Source organism: Mustela nivalis (assembly GCF_964662115.1).
Source record: "Mustela nivalis genome assembly, chromosome: 14".
NCBI lineage: Eukaryota > Metazoa > Chordata > Mammalia > Carnivora > Mustelidae > Mustela > Mustela nivalis.
In genome coordinates, this window is record NC_139033.1 from 24124485 (window position 1) to 24148428 (window position 23944).

The 23944-nt window shown below is 44.2% G+C and overlaps 1 protein-coding gene across 21 annotated transcripts in view; it reads left to right on the top strand.

The window, feature by feature from the left end:
* The window catches only part of FBXO15 (F-box protein 15), a gene marked incomplete at its 5' end in the record, with an annotated part of 190317 nt that overhangs the window by 5396 nt on the left and 160977 nt on the right, over nt 1-23944 (top strand). For 8 of the 21 annotated variants that reach the window (XM_082698872.1, XM_082698863.1, XM_082698867.1 and 5 more), the window contains 7 exons: nt 1260-1367; nt 3921-4025; nt 7087-7329; nt 7887-8096; nt 11654-11780; nt 13258-13340; nt 14328-14470. In XM_082698872.1, coding sequence (XP_082554998.1) covers nt 1260-1367; nt 3921-4025; nt 7087-7329; nt 7887-8096; nt 11654-11780; nt 13258-13340; nt 14328-14470 — 1019 coding nt within the window. Of the gene's footprint in view, nt 1-1259; nt 1368-3920; nt 4026-7086; nt 7330-7871; nt 8097-11653; nt 11781-13257; nt 13341-14327; nt 14471-16786; nt 23305-23944 lie in introns of those variants that run through there. The other 13 variants (XM_082698871.1, XM_082698868.1, XM_082698852.1 and 10 more) reach the window with 6 other exon arrangements.

Sequence of the window (23944 nt, forward strand, 5' to 3'; positions counted from 1 at the left end):
TGCATGTTGGTGAACTGGGTAAGTGGAACCTATCCCCTAGGTTTTAGTCACACGCCGGGTGGGAGGCGGGCCAGTAATTGATGTATGTGTGTTTGTGTGTGTGGTCAAGAAGCATCTCCCAAAGCTTTCCAAGTGTCTGCACCAGTAGCTCTGTCTGGGGGCTGCTGCCTGGAAACTGAAGGCTGTGGGCCCCGTGCCTTCCTGGGTTTCTGGCCGGGTTTCAGATCCCTGCAGAGCCGCGGTGGAGCAGAGCTGTTTTTTTTTTTTTTTTTTAAAGATTTTATTTATTTATTTGACAGAGAGAGATCACAGGTAGGTAGAGAGACTGGCAGAGAGAGAGAGAGAGAGAGCGGGAAGCAGGCTCCCCGCTGAGCAGAGAGCCCGATGTGGGACTCAATCTCAGGACCCTGAGATCATGACCTGAGCCGAAGGCAGCGGCTTAACCCACTGAGCCACCCAGGCGCCCTGGAGGGCTGTTTTTAATAAAAATGTATTTCAGCAACTTCTGAAAAGAACTAACTGCATAAAATAGTATACCTTATTTCATTGAATCTTAAAAGCTGTTGATTGTAAGATTTACTATTTTTTTGTACCACTAAAATAAAAAAATAGATGGCCAGTTAAAGTATATTCCATTGAATGTGAGATACTTAAAATGTGAAAAAAAATTGGAGCAGAGTACTTAGTGTTTCCGCGGCAATGGTCGCCAGAGCTAGGGTCGGAGCGTTACCATCCCTCCAAGACCTGAAAAGCTGCAGATTATGTGGGCAGTTCTGGTTCACAAATCTGAGGTTTTTCTTACTTGACTGAGGCTGTTCTTTGTTAGGTTCCTGCTGTTGCACTGTTGAAGCTGACCACTGTTGAAGATTTCCTTTTGTTCCATTAAATGAGTTTTACAGCACCTCTTTGATATGTTGACAGACTATAAAAGCAAATATTTAATCTTCTTGTTTACTACACTTGATCTTAGCCAAAGGGCCAGAAGCGATTAATTTTTTGTTCAAAACACATCAGAGTGAGTCCAGGTTTCAGACTGACTTACTCAGGACACATGGAATGTTTTCTAGTCCCTCTCCTGTCCCACCCCACTCCCCACTTCCTTCTTTCTTTCTCTCCTTCCTTCCTCCTTTCCTTTCCCTTTCCCGAGATAAACTTTTACAGTGAGTCATTCTTGGAGTTTATGAACTCTTTACGGTTTTGTAGAGGGGACTGGACAGGTCATCTGTCATTCTAATTTGATTTTTCCATCTTACCTTCAGAAAGGGGCCAGGCGCCAGGAGTGCAAGCAGGGCTGTCCTGAACCAGTGTGCCCGGCGGGGAAAGCACTGTGAGCAGCGCCCCAAAGACCGGCTGGTGTCTCTGGAGCGGTGAGTCCTCGTAGATGGCGCTCTTCTGGGGGGCTCTGGGGTGGAGTTCTTAGACAAAGTTCCAATGCTGTGCATACCAAGCTGCTGTTCTGAGCTGAGAATAGAATTGCGTAGGAAGAAAGTACAACATGGAGAGTGTGCTGTGAGTCATCAGCCTGTCACCACTGTCATTATTAGACTAGGTTTATGAAGTGAACTTCTAAAACTGACAAGTAAATTTTCCTTTTTAAAAAATGTTCTTCAAAATTATTCACGTTCTAGTTGATCAAAATGCTTGAAACCGTGGAAAGGAGATTAAAGTGTGTTCTAAAAGCTCCAGGGGCCTTTGGGTCTGTTAGTTTTCTGAGCTTTGCAAGCCCATTTTGCCCTGGTAAGGTTCTGCAGGATGTTTTTGTTTTGTTTTGTTTTGTTTTGTTTGTTTTTTTAAAACTAATTGTTTGAACTTGATCCTGAGATGCCTGTGGATTTGTGCTGTACCGAGGCTTCTGGAGCACCACCTCTCTGCTAAGCATTGTCTGGCACCCTGAACACGTGTGGGCACTGCGGATGTTTCCAGTGGGGGGAGTAGGGCTCACATAGCCTGCGTATCGCAAAATCCAGATTCAAACGTAAGATGCCTGATCTCAGGTTTTGGGCTACCAGAGTACATACTTTCAGGTGTTTTTAAAAAGAAATGAGAACTAAAAAAGAATTAAGGACAGCAATTTAACCTTTAAACACTATACTCTGAGAACACTATCTGTCATACAATAATATGATACAAGAAATAGAACGAATATTCATGTGGTTTATCTGTTTGTCAAATATCCGAGGACCTTCTCTGGACTAGATACTGTGCTCTGACACTTTGTGAGTTTCTAGGATTGTCCTGCTTCTCACTTTCCTGTCTCCTTCCCCATCCTCCCCTACCTCCATCCTCTGCAGTATGGAACAATTAGAATCCCACACACAGTGACCCAGTATGGTGTAGACAGTGATTTTTCCAGCTTTGAGGATACCTCATGAACCATAGTTAAGAATGTCTTTGATCTCTACCGTTCTAACTATAAAGTGGGGGTTTTCTGCTTTTGCTAGAAGTACAGGGAGAACCCTCCTCCCTTCATTATCTTAGTCTGCTGGGTAGGAAGGTGAACCTCTCTAATGGCCTTTGAATAGGATTTTAGTCTAATTAAATGATTCTTCCTGGATAAGATTTGCCAGATACTATTCTGAAACGTTTTCTTTAAGCCCAGCTCTACATTTTTTTAAGATTACATTTGCTTATAAAATAGTAACTATGAGTTTTTGTGAAACAGTTGAATCAAGATGTGAAAACTGTGCAACGGGTAATCCAAATGGTCACAAAGTGTATTTTCTTGCAACTTTGCCATCTCTGCGTTAGCAACATTTTGCCACTTGAAGTGTCTAATTTATTGACTCTGAATGTAAGGAATTTCATTTGGCAGGAGGGATTTAATTAATCCCTAAGCAAAACTGCTTGTTTAACGAATCAGGGAGTCTCTGGTTGAATATCCTCAAAGCTGCTGAGTGGGCGGAGCTCAGCCTGGTGGCACAGACCAGGCACGTCTTGCATTCATCATCTTTCTCTGAGGGTCCATTTCATTCTTTCTCACTATTGTCGCAATATTTGGACCGATTATTTCCCTATGAAACATTTGATAACCTGACTTTCATTATAATTTAAAAAAGTAAAGTTGTTGAAATCATAAGTGGAGATAGGGGCAAGCCATTTTAAATTGGCCAAAGGGTTTTACTGCCCCAGTTCTCTGTCCCCAGGCCCCCTGCCCCTTGCCCCACAGTCTTCTGTGGCTTGCTTTCTTCCAGCCTCAGGTCCAGAGGTGCCCGTTCCTGACTTCCTAACGTTGGCAAGTCTTTCTGGACATGCTTAGGTTCTGATAGTTGTTTTGTAAAAGTGCAAGATCATAGAAATACATGGGGTATTGAGAATTCAGCTCAATGTCATTTATTTAGGTAATAAATGAGAAAGGAGAAGAGAGTTCAGAAAATCTTATGGGGCGTGGAGTTTCCTTAAAGTGCTGGAGGAAGGCTTCAAGTGTGAGGATGTGTTGGAAGGGGGCGCAGGAGGGGTGGCATGGGTTAGGTGGAAGGTAAGTGGATATTTCCTATCCCAGCTTCCTCCTCCTCCTCCTCATCTTCTCTTTTCTGAGGAGGAAGATTTTGTGTTATTTTTTAATGAATAGCTAAGAATCCATTCTTTTTCTCTTACTTCCTTTTATCTCATCAAAGAATTGATGGGTACTTTCATGAGGGAGATGGGGAAATCCTGCCTGTGGACTCACAGTGTGTGAATATGGGTAACGTGCCAAGGGAGTTAGCTTGCCGTGACCTTGGGTCTCTGGATTCGTTTAGGTCATGAGGACTGTGGTAGCAGGACATTTCACTTGAGAAACCAGTGGAGGATAAGGATGCAGTTTGCCTCTCATACAGGAGGGGTGCTGGTTGCTCTCTGTTTGGTGGTGAACAGCCAGTTGTTTTCTGGGTAACTTTTAGCTCAGATGCTTGCCTGCCTCTCTGATTTTTTCCCCCTCCCAGGATGCCCCCAGAAATCTTACTGAAGATCTTTTCCTACTTGGATGCTGTGACCCTGCTGTGTACTGGATGTGTGAACAGGCGCTTTTATCACCTGGCCAATGACAAGTAAGGAGAAAACCAAATCTCTCTGTCCTCTTTTGATGGTGTTTTGATAGAAGTCATGAAAACTAGTAACACTGTTTTGACTAATTTTTTTAAATTTAAAAGAATTAATTTTGAAAGTGTTTCTAGACACAGATGTAGTATGTCTAATGCTTTAAGTGGTCAAATGGATATTCCCAATGATTCGCATTTATACACTCAAAAAAAAAAAAAGGAGTATCTTTGCATGAACTGAAAAAGATCAAACTTGTTATTGTTGTGCTCTTGTCTCCTGTATGGAAGACTGTATCTTCAGTGTCAGTATGTGTCAGTGTGTGTCAGTATGCACACAAGTGGGTTCAGTGTGGGTTCAGGGGAAATAAGCCTGTTCTTGACAATAACTCTAGAATGGATGTGAAGCAATTTTTGTGTCTCTTTCTTAATGACTTCTAATAAGAGGTGAAGACATTCACTAAAGCAAAGTGCAGTAAGGCATTTTCATGAAAGAGATCAATTAAAAATCCCAAACTAGCTTTTTTGGGGGGTTCTTACATTGTTAAAGGATAGAGTTCCGATTGCTCAATAAGTTGATAAACTATAAATAGCTTTGTTTCTCTAAACATCACCTCTCCCCACTGACCTTCACAGGCTCAGATGGTGTAGGCACTGGGCCTTCCAGTGGATTTGGGGCCATACCTCTAGTGATGTTCCTTGCATATTTTCCTTATTAATTATATGCCCATCCCACTTTCTTGGGAGTTGTCCTTTAAAAATCTGAGCTTCTGATGCAATTATCTGTGTGTTTGTTTTCTTATTATAAGAACTATCTTAATTGCATACATTGCATTTTATTTTTTACTTTTTTTTAAAGATTTTATTTGTTTAAAGAGCTAACGTGTGCACAGACATGAGCAGGGGCGTGGGGGAGAAGGAGAGAATCTCCAGCCGACTGTACCCTGAACGTGGAGCCTAACAAGGGGCTCAATCCCACGGCTCCAAGACCATGACTGGAGTCGAAACAGCGAGTCAGGTGCTCTTGCCACTCCTCCTGCTTGTGCTCTGTCTTTCAAGTAAATAAATAAAATCTTAAAAAAAAAAAAAATCAGGTGCTCAACCGACTGAGCCACCTAGGCACCCCCCGCACATATTGAATTTTATTTTTAAGAGTCACTGTCTGATATTATAGTCAGTCTTCAAAAAGGGCACGTTAACACTGTTCATTAGAACAACAAATGGGGCCCATTTTGTCAACAACTTGTTTGATTGAAGTCTGTGTGTGCCTGACTGGTAGTCAGAACAGCTAAATACGCTCTGGTCCTCAGATCCACCTCAGTCTTCCAACAGGATGGGGATCAACAAATGAACGTGTCTGGGTTTTAAGTACTTGTTGAAGCGTCTTATACTTGACATTTGTATTTTATAAATAATTACGTGGAACAATCCACACAGGATTTTAATTCTATAAAGAGTGGCACAGGTGGCACAGATGGCAGGTGTGGCGGTGCCCGAGGCTGCGTGGGCCCCGGGCGCGCGCTCGCGGGTCGGGAGCCGGCGCGTGCCCGGGAGCAGAGTCGGCTCGGCTGCGGGCGGTGCGGGTGTCCGCCGTGCGGAGGGCGAGGGACGCCGGTCCGCGGAGACGGGGACCAGCTTCTCCGTCCAGGGAGTCGATGAAACTGCCCGCTCAAGGGCTTTTGGCGAAACCGCGTCAGCTTTACCTCGCCGGACCTCGGTCGTCGTCATTTTGCAGCCCTTAGCTCAGGTGGCCAAGGCCAGATGTTCCTGAACGAGACGACGGATCCCCGAGGGCAGAAGACTTGGTGTCGCGGTGGGGTCCGGTCGGGCGTGACTGCGGGGCGCCTCGCGGCTGCGGCGTTGCGGGGGGCACAGGCCTGCCTCCGGGGCGCGGGGGTCCCCAGCGCGGGGCCGCCTTCTCCTCGCTGCCCCTGGGCCGCGGCCACGTCGTCCCCCGGGCCACGACGCCGAGGTCAGCGTGTCGTTGCGTTTATCCAGGTGAAGCGCACTTTTCACTGTAGGAAACGGAGTTTAGCCCCGGCTCCGTGCCCCGCAGGAGACTGCCCCCCAGTTTCTGCCCTTCCCTGAAGGCGACCGTTGGCTGGGAGAGGCCTGCCTGGCGCTGGCGTCGCCCCCGCTGGCCGCCCCCGCTCCGAGCTCCGGGCCCGGGAGCCCCCGGCGCGGGAGGCTCTGAGCTGAATTTGGACCCAGGCTTGTGGCCGACGGGCTCTTGGCAGTCGGGCACATTACTTGGTTCCCTCCAGTCCGTTCGCTGCTGCTGAGGAGGCCGAGCGCCCCGCGGGCAGGTGTGTGAGCGCTGGCGGCGGCTGCGGGGCGACCCCGGGGCTTCCGCCGCCTCAACATGCGCGGACGCGCCTCGGCCGCAGCTTCGCACGCGGGCTCCGGTACAGGGTCTGCTCCGTGGGGTCAGTGATAGTAGCTCCTCTCTGGGTTCGCTGATGATCAAACTGGTTAACCTTTACAAAGTCCTCAAAGTGAGGACTTAACACAGTGCTCAAAAAATACTGTGGGTTTTTTTTTTTTCGCGCAATAGGCAGCGAATTTTTTCTTTCTTTATGCAAGCATAATGTGTTCCTTGTGGAAAAATTAAAACATAGAAATCAAAAATAACATCCAATTCCATTGCTGCTGACATTTGTCGGTGTGTGTATGTGTATATGGTTCTCTTCTGATCTTTTAAAAAGGTACATACTTAAAAGTACACAATAGGAATCACCAGGTGTATTTCTTATTATCTCTCTGCAATCTGTTCTTCCATTATTGCTGTAGAAAGGTGGTGGTTTGGAGATGCCAAAGACCATGAGATCACTCATTTCAATTTGACCCTGGGAAACAAGCTTTTCCTTTTAGGGTGTGTTTCTGGGGTTGGTGAATCTGAAACCCTTGCCTCAAACTGCAGTTCACTGTAACACACAAGGGACTGTAAATGTTTGGTTTGATTTATTCGTGGACTCAGACTGTTTAAAAACGATTGTGCATCTCTGAGGTAATCTGTTGCTACTGCGGGGCATGCCAGTGTCTCTTAGTTAATGTAGCTGCTCTTCTCCCCCAGTTTTATTTGGTTCAGAATCTATACAACTGCATTTTCACCTAAAAGATGTAACTGGAAAGTTAACTCAGCAGAGAAGACCGCTGTATCTATGAAGTCACTGTCGGTTGAGGATAAAGAAGCTGGATATTGGAAGAAAGAATTTATTACAAAGCAAAGAGCGTCTGTAAAAGCCGTGCTCGCTCAGGTTCTCCAGCCTGTCAACCCTGACACAGGCCTTCCCGTCAAAACCAAAGAGGCCCTCAGGTACAAGCGGCCTCTTGAGCCATGCGCGGCGGTTACTTGAGGGCCCCGTTTAACATTTATGTGCCCGTCACTGTGGGAAGGATGAGAACCCAGGGGACCCTGTGTGTGAGCACATAGGTGCAGCTTAGCCTGTAAGGGACCGTCTTTTGGTAGATTCGTATGTTCCTGTGCACTTGTTAGCTGTATAGTATTTCCCAATTCCGTATACATGGCCCGAAGTTTTTATGTGAAGCAGAAATAACCTAGGAATCTGCTGTAGTCAAGCAGGAGCACCCAGAGCACCCTTCCTTCTGGGCAGAACTTGTGTATCGCCAGTTCCGAGAACATGGGAGGCGTTCAGTGACTGATGGGTGAGGAGAAAAGCTCTGTAGAGAGAACCATTGATGAACTGATCATTTATGTGGGGTGCTTTTGGAGAACTTCAGCTTCAGCTTTCAGGAATTAGATACTTTAGAGATGATATGTGTAGTCGACTTTAACGGGTTTTTTTGTTGTTGTTGTTTCATTTTTTTTTCCTCCTGCAACAAGGCAATCATTTTTAGCTTTTCTTTCTCCAGAATATCTGGTTTATGTTGGGTAATTATATTGAAAGCAAAAAATGGACAAGAGTACGTCATGGAACACACTGACCTTTCTGTACATGATTCGTCAGTGACGATTCTGTGGTATGGCAAAAACTGGCCACAGCTGGCCATGCTGGCAGCCTTAGATTTGTGTGGTGTGACGCCAGTTTTTATGGACCGGTCTAAAGCCCCCTCCAAAAATGGGTAAGTACTAATTCAACAAAACCTTTGGGTGAGAACATCTTAGGTATAAATACTTGTACGTTAAAAATACCATCAGCAGGGGCGCCTGGGTGGCTCAGTGGGTTGAGCCTCTGCCTTCGGCTCAGGTCATGATCTCAGGGTCCTGGGATCGAGCCCCACATTGGGCTCTCTGCTCAGCAGGGGGCCTGCTTCCTCCTCTCTCTCTGTGATCACTGTCAAATAAATAAATTAAAAAAATACCATCAGCATATTTTAATTTGATTTCATCTTAAAGACTTCTCGTGCATTGCAGATCACTATAGAATAGAAAAGGAATGGATTTTTAACATTTATGATTAGATCTAAATTTAGTGTCCTCATATGTTAGTTGTCTGTAACAGAGAGTAGTATTCTCGTTAACAGAGAATAGTATTCTCAGTAGCAAAATTCCTAGGTGACTGATGGCTAACCTTTTGAGTCCTTAGTTTTAACCATTTTAACACAAAGATATACAAAGCTATTATATCTATTTTTAGTAAATGATACGGTAATCATAGTTTAAACATTAGGTCCTAAGGTAATGATTCTTACTTTTATGTGCCTTTCTGTTGGATTGACTAGATGTGTGACCTTGGGCAAGTGGCTTAGCCTCTCTGTGCCTCAGCTTTCCCATGTGTGGAAGGGGTTAGTGATGATGGTGAGGAATGCTGAGCATGTGTGGCTGTTGTGAAGAGGACCAGAAGGTTTCACTGTAAAGTGCATTAGTCAGATCCGTGGGTGTCCCTTGCTGATGTGCACCGAGTCCTCACTTAGGGCTCTGTGCTGCGTCCACATGCATTCCAAGTCTCTCCCACTCACTCTGCTGGTCATTAGTCTCTTTTTCTTAAAAGCCAGATGCTGTCTTCTCTACCGTCCTGACCTCCGAGTGTGAGCACAGCTACATAGAAGGCACGGTGAAGGTAGAGGTACACAGGTCATAGCTGCCTATGGGGTTGGTTTCCTGCCCTCAACTGCCTTCTTCACTGCCCGGCATCCATTGACGTTGCCATGGCATTTACCAGGCGTTGTTCCTACCAGCCTGCGTGCTGGGGTTCCACCCCAGGTTTCTCTCACACGTCACATGTGTCCTTGGGATGGAAGGTATTATTGTGGTGCGAGAGCATTCTTTCATAGCTTCCCTGGACACAGACACATTTTTACAACTTTATAACCCGGGACCTTGTTTTAGCTTCAGCTCTCTGGTGCTGATACTTTGAGGATGTTTCAGGATTAGGTTTCTCCTTGTGCTGGGAATGTGAGCGTTGGGCTTCTCAGTGGTGATAAAGCTGGTCTCATTGTATTCTGAAAATAAACTTAATGCTACTAAAAATAACACACAAATGATTTTCCCTGATTACATTACTGAAGATATTTCGGAAGCATGTTCACTTTTATAATTGGTACCTGTATTTGGATAAATCTCTGAAATTTCGTATGGTGTCATGATAGACACCAGATTTTTCTAAGATAGTGTTTAGTTTCATGCACTAGGAAATGGTGTTTGGAGAATCAGTCCACTGTCTCTGTACTAATACAAGCAATATGTTACTTGGCATATCACAAAATATTATTTAAAGTATTAGGACAACACTGTCAACATCAATTAAGATGGTCATGGAAGACACAGTGGATAGGCTTGAACTGTAAAGCTGAGTTAAAGCTATTTTGCTTCTGAAAACTGCCATATGAGTCAGGAATCCTATATACCGTGCAGTGGGGGAATTGCTAGAATTCATTGGGAAAATTGATTTAGTGTAATTTATTTCCATTAAAACTCCGTGGACTTCAGAAAGTGTTTGACAAGCTGTGGGGAACAGACATTGAAAGTGTTTTTTAGGAATCTGTTTTGAGGGGCTCTTTGTTGCAAGTGGGAGAGTGAATGCTTTCATCATGTAGAAATTCTCACATGCATCTGTGTGACAGCAAAGGAGAAACTTGGTGATTGTTATTTGAGTCTTTTTTGTTTCCTCCGTGAAAAGATTTTCAAGAATAGTGAAAGCCTTATTTATGTAATTTGCAATTTGAATTTTCCTGTATTTGAAACCTTTCTAGTCAGACTCATTAAATTTTCTTTTCTGCAAGTATTCTCCATGCTGTGATTTATGCTATATGTCTCCAAGGTATTAGCCTTCATTTCTCCTCTCTGTGTGGCCTGGGAGGCCGAGGCACATAGGGACTTCGCCTGTTCTCTCTGGAGTCTGTTTAAACTGCTGTGCAGCTGTGGTCTGACTAGTCTCCTTTTGGGCCCACTGAAGAGTGTGAGAGGAGGGTTTTCATGCCCTGCTCAGCCTCATCTGTCCACACGGATAACCATAGAGGCAGTGACTACCGTTTCTGGGCACCTTGGGGTTGGATCTAAGGTTTTCTTGATGTCAGACTTAGGTTCCTAACCCTGTGTTTGGCTTTCTCACTGTGTATTCTACCTAACTGGGGTATATTTTTAGGTCACACATCACACACACACTTGGCGACCACCACTCCCTAACTGGTTTTCAGCCCAAAAAGTCCTTTGAAGATTGAGGGAGAGACCAGGTTAGTCTGGAAGCTGCCGATTTGGTTCTGATGCTTAAAGCCTCCCCCTCTCACGCTTCCATTTGGAAACAGTGCCACCGCAGAACTCCTTAGTTTTCTGATTCTTTTACTAAGTGAACATTTGAATACCTTTCTCCTGCCAGCTGGTGTCTTAGGTGCTGGAGAAGAATGCTGGAAGGCCACATGGCCCCAGTTCCATAGGGACTTGCCTCAAATGGTAGGCTATGTTAATTGGCCACTGAGAGCTCACCTGCCTTTAATTTCTACATCTATATGATTTCTATATATCTATATATCTTATATAGATATATCTATATTTATCATTGTAGCACTTTAGAAGTTTCATTCTGTCATTTTTACCTCTTATGATGAATAGCAGAGTTGTGTTTCCTTACACATCTGAGTTGTTACTCCCTCTTGGACATTAATTCAATGCGCAGTTCACGGTGGATCTCCTTCATGACAGCAGTCAGGAGATTTTGGTTTAAATTCATTTTCCAATATTAAAATGTTTACCCTCTCTGAATTATCCTTGATAAAACTTTAAAAGGTATATATATCTGCTTTCAGACAGCACCTTGAGACCACCTCCTTTTTGTCATTTAAAATATTTCATTTTTGCTTATGCATTATATCCCTTGATTAGGAGTACATATGGGAATCTACTTTTGATGATAGCATTGTGCTGGGCTCTGAGGGGAAGAGGAGAGAAGATGGTTCTTTTTCACCCTCATGACTCTTCGACTTCTGACTGAGCTGTTGAGTTGATAGTAAGAGCGAGGAGGAAGGGAAGGAAACCGGTTGGGTGGGAAACTTGGGTGTGTCCATTTTCCTGCTATTTATAGGAGTTGTTTATGTCCCGACCCTGCCCACACCGTTCATTAACGGGGTGCACATTATTAGCATGCTCTTCTAAAGTCTTCTTGGGTACACTAGACAGAACTGATAATACTCCAGATGTGAAAACTCATTTCTCTCTTTCCTTTCTTTGGCATGGATGTACAAAGACCTCGGTGGCATTCTTTAATTGCAAAGTACAATCTAAGTAACTTAACTGAATCCACCATGATTGGCTGGGACAGCCTGATTCGGATCTTCTGTCTACACCCAGGCCTCCTGGTGGGGCTGTGGAAGGTAAGGTTCCGTGCCTGCCTGCACTATGCCGTCTCCCTCCCGCTCCATGTTGACTCACCGTCATGCATGACCCCAAATGTGAGTTCCCTCCAACCTTCCAATAACCACAGTCTGTTTTATGCTCCAGCAACTTCATTTTCCTAGCTAAACGACCCCCTGTTCAGTGGAGGCCCCTCTACTGTTCTGCTGTCACCAGTGATAGGTGACCTGCTCCTCTCTGCATGGTTTTGTTCATGTTCTCCCTCCCATGTCATGGGAGCCTCCCCTTTCCTCCTTCCCAGCAGTCCCTGCTCCCTCCTCCTCTCACATCCCGTGTCTGCCAGAGGGTCTCTTACTGTGTATTTACCCAGTCTCCACATGTGTTTCTGAGCCGGTACCTGTGGCCTTACATGTAATCTGCCTTTCAGGAGACAGTGTCTAAAGATTCTCCTCTCCCACTAGATGAGGTTTCTTTTTTCCTGGGGTGAGACTGTTGACTGGCTCCTTCCTTTGGGGTTACTTTCTGGGAAGTCACTTTGGCCACGAGCATAACAGTGTGATGTTCCCTGTGCACCACATGTGGATGGAGATCCGTGGCCTCAGTTTGTGGGGGCTTTAAGATGGAAGTTCACAAATGAGAATAGCAGTCCACAAGTCTGAGCGAGGCTCGACAGAACGAAGATCTACGGCATCGACCTCTTGTCATACTTTGTCTTTCTCAACCTGCTGGGGCCATCAGTTTTCCTATCCCTCCCTCGCTCTCTGTGTGAGGGTGACTTGTAGCCCACACAGCAGTTGGCTTGTTGGGCACCTCCTTGACTTGAATTCATCTGTGTGTTGGCGTACGTAGTTATGAGGACCCTGGTTGGGCCGGTCATCCTCTGGCTGGCTACTGGAGAGCGGTGCCTCGGATTGACCATTCTGGGTTATTTCCACCAGTCAGTGTCAGCTGTGAATTTGGGCAGGAACGGATGTCTGTTCCTCTACAGTCACATTTTCTGCTACTCAACCTGGTGGCTGAATCTGTTCATTCCCCCTGGCTTTGCCAAGTTAAGCAGGTACTCAAGAGAGGAACCTGTGCCACTAATGTGAAGTATTTGTGGAATTAATCTTGTATATGTGAAGGTCTTACCAGTATTGTCTTATCTTGGGAAAGATTTTGAAAGAACCTGGAACTAACCATGTGTATTTTCACGATGCACGTATAATAGAGTATTTTGATATTTCACAAGTGCTGGTGATATGATTGACATCACAGGATGTTAATCCTTTTGGTACCACCTGCTCTGTGTATTTGGGTGAATCGTGGTCCTGCTGTCAATATACCATGGAAATCTTCCTGGATGGTAATAATGTATTAGCAGGGATAATGCTTTAGGACTGTGGTGATCTTGCAGTGGTAAGAAATTGCATCTATCCATAAGATGAATGTGCTGCGACCTTGTGAAAGATTAAAATATTTCAGTTGAAAATGTATTCTTTCTAATTAACTTTTCAGAGGGAGGAAGAACTGGCTTTTGTAATGGCAAATCTTCATTTCCATCACCTTGTGGAGAAGAGCACGTTAGGCTCAGCCACTGTGTATGTATTTATATGTGGGTGTGTTAAATTTTTGTATAGTCAATATAAAGGATTAGAAGTTGATACCATCTTAATATCCTGAGAATAGCTACAAGATCTTCTGTTTTCAATCAGTAGACACAAGCCAACAGGTGTAATTACTTAGCTGTTGCTAGAATAATTGGATTATTCATGAGCACACATTTGCTTTATTTGTTCTGGGTTCAGGATTATGTCCCCAGTAGAACAGTATTATGGGGGCAGGATAGCGTGTCATGAGCTTGTTATACAGGACAGTGTGTCGTTACCACAAGATGCCGGTGCCTCAAGATGCTTCCCATTCTTTGCGCTAACGTGCGTTTCCATATCTTGCAAGGCACGCAGACATCTGGCCAAGTCAGGTCTGCAGATGCATTTTGCTTGGTCCACACAGTGTGTGTCTTTCAATGAACTTGAAGGTCTTTAGTTGGAGAATATGCTTTTCATCTCACGACTGCTCTCATACTCAATTTTTTAAAAAAATTATCTGAAAAGTTCCTGGATGCTTTTGAGTTTGCTGCCTTACCCAGTAAGGTTTTTCTTACTGAACAGAAGTGTTCATCACAGCTGTGGCTCTTCAGCGAGGGTTCCTGCTCTGTAGGTCTGTTGTTTGGTGCCTTCTCCTGCCGGGCAGCTCCATCGTCTGGCCCCTGAGACTCCGGATGAGCAGAGCTGTCTTTGCAGAGCTGCTGGCCTAGGCACGTCCCAGAAACACGCTCCTCCATGGTCATCTGGGGAATACTTATGGAACTCATTCTTTTGCCCGTTTTTATAGAAGTTGGTGAGGGGAACACAAGGCGGTTCTTTCAAGTTCCTGGTGTGGAAGACTATTGGGAACCCTGTAGACGATTGATAGGAGCTGGTGTTTGGATGGATGCTATTTTTTTTTTTTTTAAAGAGTATTTTCAGCTTAAACATTTTATCTGTGTTGTTGACAAACTTGTGTGTATGTTTTGTTTTGCTTTTTAGCCCCTACGAGCTACCTCCTCATACCCCTCTTTTGGATGACCACCCAGAGTACGGACTGCATGGCTACCAGCTCCATGTTGATATGCACAGCGGTGGAATTTTCTATCTGTGTGGCACATTTCGCAATCTCTTTACCAAGAAAGGTGAAACTAATTGATTTTTTGTTTCAGTATGAAATTAAAAGGTTGGAGACAACAGGGGACCAGTTTTTATATCTGAGTTAAGAATTGTCTCTTCACTGATCATCTGTTGGCACTCTGTATTCCCATACCCATACCTCATCCTAGGACTTATGAAATCTCGTGGCTAGATCTAATCTCTTTAGTCTTGGGCTCTGTCTCCTTCATTACAATCTCTCTGCCTTCTGGAATATTCTCTACTCATCTTTTCTGCTGATACTTTCCTTACTGTTTAGCCCTGCTGTGCCTCCCCCGCCCAAATTTCTTCCCTTCTTTCTCGAAGGAATTCGAGAAAGTGTAGCATCTGTCCAGGATAAGAATAAAGAGAAACCACCCTTCTGTATATACTGCATCCATGTTTGTCATGCTCACCAAAGCCGAGACAAAGACTGGAGAAGGCTGAGAGGGACAGACCTCAGTTGAGTGAAATGGAAGAGGAATGTAGAAGGCCCCCTGTTCTGCTTTGTCTTGTTGTTTCCTCCTTTTTTTTTTCTTAAAGATTTTTTAAATTTTACTTGAGAGAGAGAGAGGGAGAGGGCACAAGCGCAGACCAGCAAAAGTAGAGGGAGAACCAAGTTCCCCACTAAGCAGGGAACACGAAACCAAGCTCAATCCCAAGACCCTGGAATATGACCTGAGCTGAAGGCAGATGCTTAACTGACTGAGCCACCCAGGTGTCCCTCAAGTTAAACATTTTTGGAAACAATATTTTATAGGGGAAATTTTATACTTCATTTCTGAATATCCTGCTTCCCAGAATTCTTTCATTTAATAGATTTGATATCCATTACTAATCCTTGCCTGAATCAATTTAATTTAGAGTTTAGAAAATGGTGATTTTCTAATTTTTGGTGATTTTTCTTATGAATAGTGATTTTCTAATACTTATACATTTATTACCTGAGATTTTCTAAAGAAATTCCCCATATTAACTGGTGGGCTCCTGTAGTGGCAGGGTTAATGAGCTTTCTCTTTGACCACCAATGCTCAGATGAAGGACTTGATGTTATCATCACTCCATGTGGTGGGGATTATTTTGGTGCACTCTCTCTCTTCTTTGCTGTTTAGTGTCATTGTGGACTCTTGTTTACCAGAGTGATTTGTTTCAGTTGATTTTTTTATTTTTCGGGATTACTTTCCTTCTATATTTACATTAAAAATTTTTCATTCCACATTTACATGGTTTATGGTTGAAACTATAAACAAGGAAGCCCGGGGAGGTTTGCTCCTACCTTGTCCTTCACCCCTGCTCTCTCCCTTCCTCCAGTGGTGACCCTGTGTATTGATATTGGCCTTTGGCTTATTCTGTAGATGCTCTTTTCTGAATATACAATGCTACAGGTCCATGTGTTTCTATTTCTCCCAGCTTTTCTAAAGGGGCACACTGTACTCCTTTTAGAAAGTTCCTTGCTCTTTTCCAGTTGGTAATAGATTCTGGAGATTACTCTTTAGAATGACATGGAGATTTTTCTCATTCTCTCTTTTGAAACCAGCTTTAGGTAGGCAGTTTGTTAATGGTTTCTGTCTGTGGTTTCCATGATTACAGAGAGTGGTATAGTAAATAAATGACCTTTTCCTTTTATATTTCCTTTTATATTTCGCCAGTTTGTCTTTGGAATACTTTCTGAGGATTTCTAGGTCAAGGGGCAAATGCACATATACTTTTGGAATAGACTGTCAAATTCCCTTTTATGTGGGGGGATTTCTAACTTAATAATGATATGGAGTCAATAAAATGTTTTATTACTGGGGATGTTTGTTCTAGGTTTGTATTATGTGTTTATACAAGGCAGTTAAGGAACTTTCTATTCCTAAAGTACTTGGATTTAAAACAAAATATTGAGAATGGTGGGTAAATGTCAACTGTGTCTCTGGGCAGTACTGATGCCCACATGACTCCGTCTCTGTGATGCTATTCATGTAGCCGGTTTCCTCAGTCTGTCTTCTAGTGGGAAACATCCTGGAGCTTCTGACAGAAGCTTCTCATGTCATGTGTCTGCTTATTTTTAAGCTGCTGTTGGTATTTAGTGTTTTTCCATTTACACTCAGATTATTTATAGTTTCATTTTTTAAAATCTGCTTCTGATCTGGTTATAATCAGGTTTTTTACTTTTCATTGAATCAGTTTTTAGTATTTATATGATTTCCTAGAATGTTGTCTGCTTTGTGTAGGTTTATTTTGATCTCTTTCTAGCTTTTTGAGTTGGCTGCTTTATTGTTTAATTCTCAGGGTTTCTTGTTTTTTTTTTTTTGTTTTTTTTTTGTTTTTTTTTTTTTCAGTTCTCTTTCTGCTGTGTGCAGGATCTTGGAGTCTCTGGTTCAGGAAGGAACTGAAGGTGATCTAGAGAATGAGCCCTCTTGGACCTGAGTGTGCTCTGCAGCCTCTCCTCAGGGCCTTGCCCTGGGAACAGCCCTCCCAGTTTTATGAAGGCATGAAAATTCTGCCTTTCTTCTCAGTACTTCATCCCTTTTAACTATATTCTGTTATTAAAATAGAGAAGAAAATCTCCTCTCTCTTTCCGTTATATACTGTTGAGGGGGCTATTAACTTGCAGTGGTCTGTCTGCAGGGTACAAACATGTTTGCCCTCTGGGTCCCATTAGTGGAGAACTTGTTCTCTTGGAGGACGTCCTCAAGTGCCCTCTCACTTCCAGACTTTCTTATCTAGCACCATCTACACTCTCCTTGAGAGTCTGTGCTGTGTCTTCCTGTCCTCTTACGTCAGATCTGTCTTAGGGCTAAGTGTGTAGAACTTCAGGAGAGTTCTAAACGAATGCAGCATTACCTCGATTAAGCCTTGTGTGCATTCCTTATACCTGAGCAGTGCCCTTAATGAGGAAGACCACAGTGCAGGAAGACTGCACTGTTTTATATTAATTATTCAACGTAATCTTCATAGCAAGCTGGTGAGTTGGGTACTATTTTCTCTCCCGTGTTATTGGTGAGAGGCTGCAGCTGGTAGTGTAGGTCAGTTCTTTAATATTAGAGCGCTGTCTGCACCCGCACAGGCCGGTCTCCAGAGCGTGGGTCTTGAACACTGGGCTGCGCTGTCTTCCGTATATTTGTACTTTCAGTGATGTGCTTCTCAAATACGTGTTCTTGTGTGTGTGACTTGGTCAGTCTTTTCAAAGTGTTGGCGTCCTCGGGGTAGTCCTTCTGGGTCCTTCTCTGCGGCTTGTGGGGGCAGCCCGGAGCCACTGTTTTGTTGATGCTGGTGGCCCGCTGGGTAGGCCGGCTGATTGGACCCAGAGACCGAGGAAGTTGGAGGAGGACGGGAAGCTGAGATGAGGGCAACTCACTTTTCATCCCTTTTCACAGCTAGAAAATAGATTTCCACCTTGAGCAGCCTGCCCAAGCGAGAGGCCTTGGTTTCCTCCGCATGTGCTTCTGCGATCAGGAGTCAGCAGAGGGCGCTGCTGCCATCGGCGTCTTCTCACAGTTGAGGAAAGTACAAGCTGGAATGTCCTCTGCAGGTTCTGAGAGACTCTCTGGGGGTACCATGTGGTATATTTAGTAATTCTGGCCCTGTCATTGCAGTGGGGGATGACAGCACTTTGCCCTGCGTTTTAAGAACACTTTCTCTCCCTATCAAGGATAAAAGGTTTTATCATCGTGTCCCTAGCGTTGATGTGGTTCTGTCCACTCTGTGTCATCAGTGAGACGTGAGAAACCCGGCCTGATTCTAACGAGGCCATCTGTAGGCAGCAGAGGAAGCAAAGGGGACAAGGTAGCATTTGTGTATCTGATTCATTCGTCAACAAGCAGTGAACGCACATGTGCCGGCCACAGGGCATAGCTGTGTCTGACACGGAGCCTGCTGAGCCAGGTGGCAGGCACATGCGGGGCACGTGGGATTGCTGGGGGGTCCTCTGGAAGGGCAGACCAGGTGACCAGCGCAGTGTTCAGATAGGGTAACGGTGGGGGTCCAGACTACTTAGCAGGAGACCTGGGGCATGGAAAGGGCACAGCTTTAATTAAATATGACGTAACTTCTAAACGGAGCCTGAATTTGGTGATTGTGTAGGGTCTTTTCCAGCATTCCACCTTTAAATAAGAATTCTGAGGACATACCAATTTAGTCCACAAATTCCCTGTGGTTTTATTAAAAAATCCCCGTGGGAATTTATGATGCAACTTGCAAAATTGAGTCTACATCCATTTAGACATACCCATGTGCATATAGAATGGCTGACAAAATTTTTGTTTTAAAATTTTAAATGTGAGATAATATATTCTTTCCTACATATGATGTGTGTACAGACTACGGAAAAACAAACAAACAAATAAACAATAAAACCCATGTAACCACCACACAGTTTAGGAAATGAACCATTACCAGTAACTTGGAAGCCACCTGGGTGTCCCTTCCGGCTGGTTCTGTGTGTTGTGTTAACCACCGTTCAGTGTACTAATTGTTCCCTTGCTTTTCTCCTTCTTAAAATTAAACTTCTTTGTATTGTGCACCGACACAGAGAAATGCATCAAACAGGTTATCGTAAAGCAAACACTCATGTGATCACCATCCAGGTCTTGATTAAATTTTGAAAATGCGTGGAGGGGACTGGCCAGACCTCATGATAACCCACTGACCAGGAGTGTGCGGTGTCACGGAGATGGGAGCAAGCTGTACACATCTTTTGTGCCTCCAGAGTCTTTTATCAGATTATTCTCCCAAATGTGGGGCGCACCGCACAGCAATTACTAGCTGTTTTAATAAGTTGTACCACGATATACCTGTGTGTGTGAGCATGCCTTCCTCTGCTAGAGGACGCATGTGTGTTCCTCTAGCGCTGTAGTGTAGAGCGCATCATATAGACTCGTTTGGCTAAAATGGGCTGAGAGGCTCTTCAGAATGGTCTCTGCAGGAATACACATAATCCAAAGGCTCGTGCCATGTTTATATTGAAGTGAAATATCAGAGTGAGTTCTGGCCAGTTGAGATGCTCGGCTTCTCTGTCACAGTATTTTCTCTGAACAAGTCAGCCCTTTGTTCTCTTTTCTTAACTTTGTCTCATGGACTTTGCTACAAGGTTCTTTAGATTTTTTTTTTTCCTTTTTACCACACATGTTACTGTTACAAACAAAGTGGAAGACCCTGGTTAGTTTTTGGTGCCTGGAGTGGGGCTGCTGACACAGAGAAGTGGTCAGGTCCGAGTTGGTTCGGTGGGAGACACCCAGGATGAGCAGGACCTCCGCGGCTCCCCACCAAGGCCCCTGCGTGCGGCAGGCCTGTCCTCATCCACCTGAAGCCATCACTAATGCCTCTAGGATCCCGGCGCTGGCCTGGTGCGCTGCGTTCCCAGGCTGGTGACCGTCCAGCCCTGCAGGATTCTTCAGCTGCCTTCACCCTTTCCGATCAGAGCGGGCTCCACTCTGGAGTGCTCAGGAGTAGCCTAGGACCTCATTTTATAAGATATTGTTCAAGCTTCAGACATTATTTTCCCTCAGTCAGACATTGTACTGAGGGCAGGAGTTCCTCCCTCTCAGCACTACCTCCTTGTGAATGAAAGGATCTGTGTCCTTCCTTCTTTCCTGAAAGTTTTCACTCCCTCCCTTTGGAATTTTGTAGTATTCCTCCCCCAAGGAAACTGAGAAGTTTTCTCTTTGTATTTTTATGTGTTCTGTCACCTTGACAAGTCATGGATGGATTCAGAGGTTTCTTAAAAGGATCCATATTCTCTCTCTTCAAAGAAAAATTGATGATCCCTCTACCTGCCCATACTTGCTACCTGCTTCTTTGTGTATGGTCCCTAAAATAAAGCTAAAAGGATGTTTAGGAGAAGAAATATTTTATCACCTAAAGTGGATTTATGAGAGGCAATGGGTAGGAGAGATAAACAGTGAAGGAAATAATGAAAGGGGTTTGTGAGTGAAACCGTGATTTAAGCTTGTAGAAGTGTAGTTTCTTTGTCTGCTTGCTGTCTTTGTTCTTTCAGAAATGTGGGTGGACTGCTGGCATTGGTACCCCAGGGCCAACCCCGGGTTCAGTGATTCACTTGGAGAACTCACAGGACTTAGGATGTAGTAGTATTGATGGCTAAGGTTTGTTATGGTGAACAGGTACGGAGCAAAATCGGTAGGGAGAAGGTATGTGTGGGGCCTGCCCTGTGTGGGGCAGTCGCCTGGGAGGTGCTTATTTTCTCCCGGAATGAGTGTGAAAACATGCATGAAAAGTTGTCTGCCTGAGAAGCTTGTTTAAAGACTCAGAGCCCGGGGTTCTTTCTGGGGACTGGTCCCTGGCACTGTTGCAGGCCCCCAGAGGGCAGGATGCGCAGCATAAACCACGTGGCTATTCCGATGACGATGGGAGGAGCTGCTGCTGTGGGTTTGGAAGGACGCGGTGGGGACCCAGGTGGACTCCCAAGTGCTGGGATGGGCACAGGTCGGCCCCACCAGCAGACAGTCCCCGGGCTGCTGTGTTGACTCTGCTCCGCACGAGTGTCCGGGAGCACTTCCCTGGGAGTGCGGCCCAGCCTCTGGAAGGAGCAGGCAGGAAATACTGCAGCTGCGTTTTGAAGTGAAAATAGAGCTTGAAAAAAGGCATGATCATCAATGCAAAGTATGAAGGAAAGTGTATTTTTTGATCTTTATATCAAGCTAATTATTACCAATTTTCAGAACCTGAAGGAAAAGGGTTTTGCCCAGGACAGCATGTTGTAGCCTTTTTATCAGGATTGGGAGGGAGCACGATAGAAAAGAAGCACAGGGAAAGGATTTTTAAAGTATGTTGCTTCTGTCATTTGACTTTTCCAGTTGTTAGAAAAACGCATTTAAAAACGAATGCTTTTTTATTATAGGATTTAAAATTTCTGAATATACAGAAGTTTATAAAGAAGCAAATAAAAATCACCCAGGACAACTATTGTTTATATTTTGGCCCATTTTCAAACACCCAGCTCTGTTTCTATCTGTGGACCACATTCCGTGAACAATGACACACTCTGCCTTTTCCCCCTTTCCGCTGGGGGCATTTTCCCATGTCAGTACATCGTTTTAGCACATTTGACCTTGAAAAGTTGTATGACCTCCCATTGTTCGGTTTTATCATGATGTATTAGCCCACTTTCCTCATGGGCCTTTCGGTCTTGGCTTTTTATGATTGTAGTGCTATTGTGATGAACGTTATTTTGAAAAATATTGGCTGATTTGAGAGGTGAAAGTGACATCTGGTTGTTTTACATCTGCACGTGTCTTTGAATGTTAGCCTGACTATTTACAGAAGCTGTTGACTACAGTAGAGGTGGATGGTTGTAGCGGCCGCTGGGTAGGCCGGGGGCAGGCATCGTCACAGGAGCCCCCTCGCTGCTGCTGCTCACAGGCACGTGGCCATGGCCAGCACTGTGTCCTTGCTTGCAAAGTGTGGCCACAGCTGAGCCTGCATTCCAAGGACTCTCAGCGTCAGGTAGGTACTAGGGGCCCCGCCATGATGCTTGGCCTGGGCTGCTGCTCTGACGTCCGTTTTTACATTTATCTTCTAACTGAATCTCCATGTGCTTATTTGATTGGTTCTGTTGTTTCTACAATTTATAGGAGTTGTGGTTTTTTGAAAATATTTTCTCTATTTTGTCTTTTGCTTTTTAAAAAAAAATTAATTTTTTTCATTGTGCCGGAATTCATTGTTTATGCACCACACCCAGTGCTCCATGCAGTACGTGCCCTCCTTAATACCCCCCACCAGGCTCACCAAACCTCCCACCTCCGTCCTCTCCAAAACCCTCCGTTTGTTTCTCAGAGTCCACAGTCACTCATGGTTTGTCTCCCCCTCTGGCTTCCCCCAACTCACTTCTCTGTCTTTTGTCTTTTAAAAATTTAGTGTATATCATTTTTGGATCTCATGTGTGTAAACCCCCACTTCCTTTTGATTGACATAAAATGTACAAAGCCGATGGATTCCCAAGCCCTTCCCTCTTAGGACTTTTTCTGTTGAAAATAAGCATCCCTCCTTCTTATGTCCCTACCAAGCAAGACGATATTTTGAGCTTTACTTGTGGGTTTTTTTTTTTCCAGTTTATTTGCTTATTTATTTAAGTCATCCCTACGCTCAGTGGGGCTTGAACTCACAACCCTGAGATGAAGAGTCACGCTCATCCGACTGAACCCACCTGTACCCTCTCATATTTCTGTTATGAAATGATGTGACCCTCCTCCAATATGAAATTTCTTACTGATGAATCATCTAGGTTTTCTCTATTTTCATCCAGATGGTCTTTTAGTGTGTTTAATAACCACTCAGCCAGATTTTAAAATATCTCGTTTGGATTTTGACCAGATTTGCATTAAATGTGTATGTCAGTTTGGAAGGCAGGCAGTGATCTCTTTCCTTTTAGGGTTTCAGACTTTCTCTTGCCTTTATTTAAGTCCCTGTCGCTGCCCTCCTGAGAAGCATTCTCTGTGTGGACCCTCCACTCACTGAGGCTTCCTTTCTGTGTTGCCATCATGGGGGAATTTTTGCAGCTCATGTTTCCGTGATCTCTTAGATTCAGGCTATGACCTACAGAGTTCCTGCAACGTGCTCTTCATTAAAATGCTGATTAAATAATGCATGTTCAATACTTATGTCTGTAAGACACACTAGAATATGTTGGGAGAAAAAGAAGTATCGGTTTCAGAACTTCCTTTTTCTCCAGAAAAGTGGGATTTCGGTTGTTTAGCAGCAGAACCTGATAAGCCCAGATACCCTGTCTTTAAAGAAATTCTGCTTATAAAGTTTTAATAGTTTGTTTCGGATGTTTTTCATATGTAGTGTGTTATCTCATTTTTACTATTGTGATTCCAAAAATAAATGACTTGTTTTGTTCCTTCTGTGGATACTAATTACTTTCTATGTTTCCAGGTCAGATTATTCCCCCTAAACATTTATCATAACAGGAAGACATTAGAAATAGTACAGTCCTGTCTGGATGGTGATTATCTATGAAAATTAGAACAGATAATTCTTTACAGCATCTTCATTGGTGGGGGTTAGTACATTTTCCCTATTTTGTCCATCTGGTAAACCATAATGAAAAATCAGGATTACAGATTACTGTTCACAGAACAGGAGAACACATCGCCATACCTTTTATGCCAGGGCTCTTCAGGGGCTGAAGTACTCGATCTGGAGGTGAGACAGGCCATGTGATTTGTGGGACCCAGTACAAAATGAAACTGCAGGGCTCCTTGTTAGAAATGGAAGGGTTTCCAAATGGCGGCAGAAGAGCCCAGGCCGTGTCCAAGTCAGGCCCAGTGAGGAGAGGCGTCTGTGTGGGTCCCTCTCGTCTCCTGCTGTTCTGCACTGACTTCTGTGTGACATTCACCCTCACATTTTGAGTTTTTTCTTTCTCTCTGGTGATTTGAATTTTAAAAACAATTCAAAAGGAAGGCTATGAGGTCTTTATTTTGTTTGTTTTCACTTTCTAGGATATTGTTTAAATAGTAAACATTGTGATTTTTCATGGA